This window comes from Canis lupus, chromosome 5 (genome assembly GCF_048164855.1).
Source record: "Canis lupus baileyi chromosome 5, mCanLup2.hap1, whole genome shotgun sequence".
NCBI lineage: Eukaryota > Metazoa > Chordata > Mammalia > Carnivora > Canidae > Canis > Canis lupus.
Window position 1 is genome coordinate 31,144,152 of NC_132842.1, and position 8,114 is coordinate 31,152,265.

An 8,114-nucleotide genomic window follows, 5' to 3' on the forward strand; every position below is an offset into this window, starting at 1 on the left:
CAGCGTCCGGGCTCATGGAGAGTAGAGGCCCTGCCTCCCCTGCCGGCCTCTCCCACCAGGCCTGGCATCAGCTGGGTAGCTACTTCCGATCCAATGAACCCTTATTAACAGCCTAGTGGCCCCATGCTCAGCCATGGAGGAGTTTGGGGTGTCAAGGGGGGTAACTGAAAGCTCCCTTCCCACCTGACCTGGTGCCCATCCTACAGCAGACCTAGGCTCTGCCTCCTGGGTGGGACCAGGCCAAACGCATGGCTCTAGCTTGGGTGACGGCTGGCAGTGTCCTGCCAGCTTGGCCTTCCCAAGCCTCCCTTTAGCTCTCCTAGGATCTCCAAGAAGCTCTCCATCACAGGAGACATCAGGATGGGACTCATCCACCTCCCTCCTTCACCTCCCCTTTTCCATGCTCAGAGATGTGAAGCCCATTGATGAAGGACAAGGAATTGGAACCAGTTCGGGGTTGCAGAAGCCATTGGTTTTAATGGGGGCGAGAGAGAAGGGAAGGGGTCTGAAGGCAGGACGGTGAGCGGTGCACCTCGTCTTGCAGCCCCCGTGGCTGGGAGGCGTGTGGGCACGAGCAGCGCTGTGCGCCCTCTTCTCGGGCACGGGTCACGGAGGAAGAGCCTGGCGAGCAGGCGTGAGCGACCTTGGCCACTCACTGCGGGGGAGCAGAAAGGAGGCGCAGAGCGGGAGACACCCCGACGGGCTCAGGTCCATGCAGGCGGGACAGTGTTCAGTGTGTGTGTGCAGTGGAGAGAGGGGGGCTGGAGGCACCAAAGGAACACGGGGGGCGGGCAGTGAGGCGGCCTGGAGACCTGGGCCCATCCCTCAGAACACAAAGCAGCCAAATTGGCAGACCCTCACCCTCCACCCTGACCCCCGTCCCTGTCCTTGAGGTGCCGCCGTCCTGCTGGCCTCTGCCTCTACTTCTTACGCCCAATCTGTGCCATCAGGTGCGCGTTGGCAGCTGCCTTGGCCTGCAAATTCTTGGCTTTGGCGATGTTGAAGAGGATGTTCATGATGTTAGTGGGGACATCGAGGGACAGAGTGAACTTGGTGCGCCGATCACTCTTGGCCTTGTCCTGGTGCAGCCTCCCCTTGAGCTGAGCTGGGGACAGGTATTTGTACCGGGCGCTTACGGCTCCGTTGCCACCCCCGAAGCCTGGGAAGGTCCTCTTCTTCTTGTCCTCTTCCTCCTCCTCCTTCTCCTCGTCCTCCCCTGAGGATGGGTCTTGGCTGGGCAGGTAGGGGAAGCTTCTCTTGCTCAGCAGCGGTGCATCCTCCAGCGGGCTCTGCCGGGCCTCCCACAAGGCTGTGTTGATGCAGCTGAAGAAGGACTTTCCTGGGTGGAACTTCTGGGAGACGCCCGGCTGCGGGATTCCTGGGAGCAGCAGCAGCAGCAGCAGGAGGTAGGCTGGCATCAGCATCTCTCCCTGGAAGAGAAGACAGGGATGAGAGCAGAGGGTGTGACAAGGACTCGGAGCTCAGAAGGACCCGGGGCTTTGGTAATGTTCTACAATGTTCTCAAAGTGTGGTCTCAGGACCAGCAGCATCATCGGGAAATTTGCTAGAAATGCAAAGAATTCTCAGTTCTCACCCCCAGAACTACTAGATCAAAGTCTGGGGCCAGCAATCTGGGGCTTAACAAACCCTTCAGATGATTCTCATGGTTGGGAAAGTTTGAGCGCCACTAATCGGCTGGAATTGATGGGTTATATTTCATTCAGCTTTGCTGGTCATCACTGGCCCTGAAAAATGAAAGGCAAATAGGCGAGATGAGCATTTAGTAGCTTATTTTGGTTGATTTTAGCAGCCGAGGACTTGCAGCTCTCTCATCCTTAGCAGGGGCCCTATTGAGTGCGTCCCTATTGCTTAAAGACCATGGTGGGTGGTCCAGCCAGTGTTTCTGAGGCAGATCTTCAAGGTCCTTTGCCTGCTTCCTCAGGAGCAAACAAGTTTGTGAATTTGGTTGGCTTTACTATAGAATTTACAAAGCGAAAGTCAGTTTGGTCCCTGTGTCGAGATGTTCAATGTTTCACAAAGGACACCTATGTTCTCTAGCGTGCAGGGTTGAGGCGACCTCAATCCTAAAATTATCAGGTTTTTCTACTACATGACGCTCTTGGCTGGCCATCGACCTGAATGAGGGCCATCATCTGAGAACGAACCCAGAGGCACCGACACCCAAGCACATGCTTTACCAGGAGTGGCTCCGTGCTTCTCTGGGTGCTTGCTCGGTCGTGGTTTGAAATGCAGGGCAGGTCGTGCAGCTGTCCAGGGCTAGACGGACATGCTCAGAGGTATGAAAGGGTTATGGTCTAGAGTGACCTTTGAATCGAGTCTTTTATTTAAAAAAAAAAAAAAAAACAGAAGGCAAAGGAAGAAAACCTAAATTTAGTGTAGGAAGTGTGCATGGCCGTGAAAACATCCAGCGCAGTGTCCCTCCTGGAACCTGGGCTGTTTGGGTTCGAAGCCATCATGGGCGTTGGGCCCCTGATCAATGGCGCTGGACGAGGCGGGGAGAAGGGCTGCGCCGGGCCAGTCCCACCCTCTGTCCCACCTCCTCTGCAGCAACAGCTCGCAGCGCTCAGAAGACACCAGCGTTTGGTTGTGTGTGGTCACTGTGCCTTAAGACGACGGCCAAGTGGGCAGCATGCCCCTCCTGGGGCCCGGGACCCCTACCCGCACCCCAGCCCCCTTGGTCTGTCCTGCCCACGCTCTCTCCTGCTCTGGGATGAATAAAGACCTGAGGTTCCCTTACTTCACTGTCTCCCTTCATCAGGCGCAGGGAAACCATGTGAGGTCCAAGGTGTGGGAGTCCATCAACCCCCCCAGAGGAAGGGCCCCGGCCTCTGCACGCCCGACCCGCCGATCCCCCCGCCCACCCCTCTTCTCAGGCTGCCCGACGGTCCAAGGGGGCATGAGGAGGGAAGGGCTGTGCTGTTCGCTTCGGCTGCTTTACCTGAACTTGGAGTTAATTCCTGCCTATGACATCCTTGGCTCCCACAAAAGAAAGCAAGAAAGGTGGAGTTCTCTGTGGAACCTGCTAGACTGCTTCTATAAGGTAGCTTTTTAGGAAGCAAAAAAAATTGGATAAATAAGTCAACACGGGGGTCCTTCTGGGCATTAAGAAGTGCTATCCTGGGGATGCCTGGGGGGCTCAGTCGTTGAGCACCTGCCTTTGGCTCAGGTCGTGACCCTGGGGTCCTGGGATCGAGTCCTGAATCAGGCTCCCCACAGGGAGCCTGCTTCTTCCTCTGCCTGTGTCTCTGCCTCTCTCTCTGTGTCTCTCATGAATAAATAAATAAATTCTTTTTAAAAAAACCTATTAGCATAGCAGATGATCCTTCTGTTCTCTGCGGGGACAGGTGACAAGCAGAGACGAGAGGGGCTGGCCGTGGAGGCCGAGCGCTGGCCTCAGCTCTGCGAATCATTGTCAACATGACCGTAAGCAGGTCTTTTCCTGAGTGGGAATGAACCCACACCCCCTCCCAGCTTCTTTAGGCCGTGAATGGACCTAGAACCAACCCTCAGACACCCGAGCCTCGTCCTCTCTCTGAAGGAGCACCTTGTGCGCCCTCACACGCACTGACCAGGCCAGCGCCCCGTGGAAGGCCGGTGCTTTCCTGGCCATTCCGCGTTGTAGCGACCGCCTGCCTTCCCCACGTCCCCCTTAAGAACCAGGTGGATCTCTTTGTTATTTGTTTTTACATCGTTAAGATTTCAAGTTAATTGATCAGTTATGGAAAAATACACGATGCTTGCTTTCTATGACCGAAGTGCCTGACCTAGGTGCCCGGGGCACATGGCAGTGTGCGGTGACACCCACAGACTCCCAGACTTGGGAGTTAGCGAGACACAGGTTCAAGCCCACCCTGTCCCTCTTCGCCTGAGCCCGGTGGGCAGGTCACTTAACCTCCATGCGTTGCAATCCCCTCATCCGACAGAGGGGGACAGCAACGAGGACCTCAGAAAGCCCGTGTGGAGGATGAAATCGGGGTGGAAGAGCTCTTGCTCCAGCCAGACGCGCTTCGCAAAGAAGGCTGCTTCCTATTACTTATGTGCGAACATAACATAAATATATGTTTGCACATAAATCATCTCTGGGTCCCGTGAGGATGAGATTCAGGTCACGCGTAACCATCTGGGAGGTGACATCTGTGTCTCCGTATTTCGGTCTCTCTCCATCTACATCTCTCCATGCCAGGTTCTTCTCGGCCACTCACTTGATCCTGCAGGCCGATTTCTTCTTTACTGTGTTGTATTTCTGGCTTTTTTTAAGTTTTTGGCTGTTGTGCCACTTTCTCCATCCTCTCACTCGCAGGCTTTTCCGGCCTTGAACGAAGTCCCAGTCAGCTGCTCTCAGCCTTTGGAGAAGCTCAGCATCACCCGAAGGGATTGTCCAAGCACGGCCACAGGGCGCCACCCCAGGAGCTTCTGGATAGGTAAGGTAGGGATGGGACGAGGCCTGAGCATTTGCGTCTCTAACCTGCTCCTATGGGTCCTGCTGCTGCGGATCCGGGAACCACCCCTCGGCTGTCCCTTCCCTCCTGGGACCTGCTTAGAAAGGAACTAGGGGTGGTAGAAAGGGAGGTGGGTGTGGGAATGGGGTGACTGGGTGACGGGCACTGAGGGGGACACTTGATGGGATGAGCACTGGGTGTTATTCTATATGTTGGCAAATTGAACACCAATACAAAATAAATTTATAAAAAAAAAAAAAAAAAGAATTGCACACCAGGGCAGTCTGGGTGGCTCAGCAGTTTAGCGCTGCCCTCAGCCCAGGGCCTGATCCTGGAGACACGGGATCGAGTCCCACGTCGGGCTCCCTGCATGGAGCCTGCTTCTCCCTCTGCCTGTGTCTCTGCCTCTCTCTCTCTCTCTCATGAATAAATAAATAAATCAATAAATTAAAAAAAAAAAAAAAGAATTGCGCACCAGCTCCCGGGACAGGCAACAGTCACCAGGGGCATGTGGACCGTCTCTGTGGGAAAGTGGAATTGGTCTTTCTTGTAACGTCATGTTCAACAGCCGCACATTTGGCTTTATCCTTCACTGAGGACCCAGTGGCCGCCTGTGTAAACCTGGTAGGAGCGGTGGCTTCAGCAGCCTCACACCCTGGAGACATCTTAAAGCTCCGGGGCAGGTCCCAAGGGCTCGTAAGACTGAAAGGATTTAAAGGCTCAGAAAAACCCAGTTCACAGAGAAAGGACGAGTGGTGGCGGGAAGTAGTGGAGAGAGCTTCATTTAGGGTTTGCGAGGGAAGGTCTCCGCAAGGGAGCCAGGAAGTCCTTTGCTCCGCCCGGAGGTCTGATTCCCCAGCGTTTCCCCTCCTACATTCTTAGGATTCCTTCACCATCCCCCCCTAGTGGGACCCCACAGAGGCGGACAAGTCCCAGCCACCTGCTGCGGGAGCAAGCGCTCCCCCTCCAGGGAGACAGACGGAAGGAGGGGACAGCTCTCCATCCATCGTGGGTTTGTTGGTTTGGGTACCTGACACCGCACCCTCCCCTGCGAAGCGTCACCTCTGCAGGTGCCCGTCGGAGCCGAACCCGAGAGCCCAGGCGCCCCGGGAGGGATGGGCACCGGCCCTGAAGCCAGAGGCAGACGCACCCATTCCCCAGTTGCGCCTGGGGCCAGCGCTTCCCAGCCGTGGGAGGCAGGACCAGTCCTCCCATTTTACCCTGTTCATCTGCAAACACCGGGAAGAAGTTAAATTAAAATTTTTTAAAATATAAAACCGTGGCTGTGGAATCTGGGGGACGTTTATGCGTTTCAGCAGGTGTCATAGCAAGGAGCTGCCCTCTCTGGTAGACCGGGGAGCCCTCCGTTGGCTGCGCAAGGCACCCTCAAAGTGAGCGGGCGAGGAGGGTTCCTACCTGAAGGCTCCCCCCACCCCACCCCCCCACCGCCCCAAAGACGGAGGAAGCACCGGGAGAAGCGTGTGCATGTTACGGATAACGTGTCCCCGGCAGTGCTCATGTTCACCTCACTCAATCCACTCTCAGAAGTGGTGTGTGCGCGTGTGTGCGTGTGCGCGTGTTTGCAAGGTTGCCACACGGAGAAAACGGGATTCCTCAGAGAACCCGGACATCACATAGAGACATCCAACGTCTATCTTTGTGTTCCTTCCCCCTCCCAGGTGGTGGCCCCGAGTTATTACAGACGTGAGTCCCCTCCCTCTAGGGTCCCCAGCACGGGCAAGGGAGAAAGGACGCTGGGCTTTGAAGGCAAGAGGACCTGGGTTCGAAACCCCCCTCACCCTCTCGCCTGTCCCGGGAGTGAATCCTGAGAAAGAGAGACATCACCTGCCCTGCAGGTGTCCAGGGAGGAAGCAATAAATCCCAGCACCCTCCTGCTCCTGCAGCCAGGAATGTGGGGAACAACAGGCTGTAGTTTGTAGTTTCTGTTCACACCCGCCTCCCCATTTGTTTGGAAAAAATACATTTGCGAGAACCCGCTCTGCCTCCAATCTCTTACCTTTGCAAAGCAGGTCTCTCTGTACCAACAAAGGGAGGATGCACTTCTTACCTAAAATGCACACTGGGCTCCCTTGGGCCGGTGCCCCCGTGGGGGTGGGGGGGTGCTGGCCGGCTTTGCCTCTCACCCCCGCCCGCCCAGTCCCCAGCACGTCCTGCCTTATCTAGGGGCAAATAAATTCACCCCGGATGGGCGAGTCCCAGCCAAAAGCTCACCTGGGAGTGGCCTTCGCTCTGGAGTAGAAATGCTCGGCGTGGCAGGTGCAGCTTCAGGACCAGGAGATCTGCCCCAGAAACATCCCCTTGAACTTCTGTCTCTGCTGGAGTCACTTCTTCTTTCCTTTTGTGTGTCCTAAGTGGGCCGTGATGGTTCCCTCTCTATGGAAACCACTCCACTCCCTCGTGTGTATATGTATATATAAAAGGGACAGGTCACGGGGTGGATCGTAATCCCAGACGCGGTGTCTACCCTGGGATGCGATTTCGTTTAAAAGACAACCGGACCAGCTGTCTGCGTCACGGAGATGACAGACACTCTGCATCCCTGACCCCTCCTACCCGCCTTCCCGCTGGCCCTCCCACCACCTCCCACTTCCCCTCCTGCCCTGGCAACTTGCTCATTGAGGAAAAGGAGAAAAGGCTCTATTAACCCGAGAAGCAGCTCCTGATCTTAGCTCCTACTGATTTCAGCCTTTCCATGCCCGTCCTCATCACTCCATCCCTCCTTTGTTTTTATTTTTTTTTCTTTTTGCCCCTGATATGGTTTAATAGGCTTAATATGCAAATGAGGCCCAGTAAGAGATTAACAACAATAACTAAAAAGGTAAAACAATTGTAACAATGTCCTGTAATAAAAGTTACATGAACGTGGTCTGTTCTCTTTCAACTTATCTTTTTTTTTGTATATTTTTTTTATTGGAGTTTGATTTGCCGACATATAGAATAACACCCAGTGCTCATCCCATCAAGTGCCCCCCTCAGTGCCCGTCACCCAGCACCCCCACCCCCCGCCCACCTCCCCTTCCACCACCCCTGATTCGTTTCCCAGAGTTAGGAGTCTTTCATGTTCTGTCTCCCTTTCTGATATTTCCCACTCGTTTTCTCTCCTTTCCTCTTTATTCCCTTTCACTATTTCTTATATTCCCCGAATGAGTGAGACCATAGGATGTTTGTCCTTCTCCGACTGACTTACTTCCCTCAGCATCATGCCCTCCAGTTCCATCCACCTTGAAGCAAATGGTGGGTGTTCGTCCTTTCTAATGGCCGAGGAATAGACCCCTTTCTAGGGAAATGCCTCTTTTGTTGTTAGTGTTTTGGTTGCATCAAGAAATTTTAGGTGTGTGTTATAGTAATTGTGAATTGTTTTACATTAGCACTCAGTTTTTAGCCTGAGTATGAATGGGGTTTTTTTGGGTTGAGGTTGGCTATGTTTTTCCTACCTTCTCACAGTTTTGTTGTGAAAACCTTGCTGCTTTGATCCATTTAGTGTATAATGGTTTTAAGTTGGAGATTATCCTAACATTTGGGACTGGCAATTGCATACTTTGGTTATGTTTCTGAAAAGGCTGCTTAAAGTCAAAATTATGTAACTTGACACAGTCTTTTTCTAGTAAAAACAGGGGGTTATAGCCTGAGGTC

General features: G+C 54.0%; 1 protein-coding gene across 1 annotated transcript; it reads right to left on the minus strand.

Moving 5' to 3' along the window:
* Positions 1-455: 455 nt before the first annotated feature.
* On the minus strand, positions 456-7,005 carry UCN3 (urocortin 3). Its single transcript, XM_072825089.1, has 2 exons — positions 6,693-7,005; positions 456-1,430 (listed from the first exon to the last, which is right to left on the minus strand). The coding sequence occupies exon 2, from the start codon at positions 1,422-1,424 to the stop codon at positions 921-923; it is 504 nt and encodes a 167-aa protein (XP_072681190.1). The 5' UTR covers positions 1,425-1,430; positions 6,693-7,005; the 3' UTR covers positions 456-920.
* Positions 7,006-8,114: the final 1,109 nt, after the last annotated feature.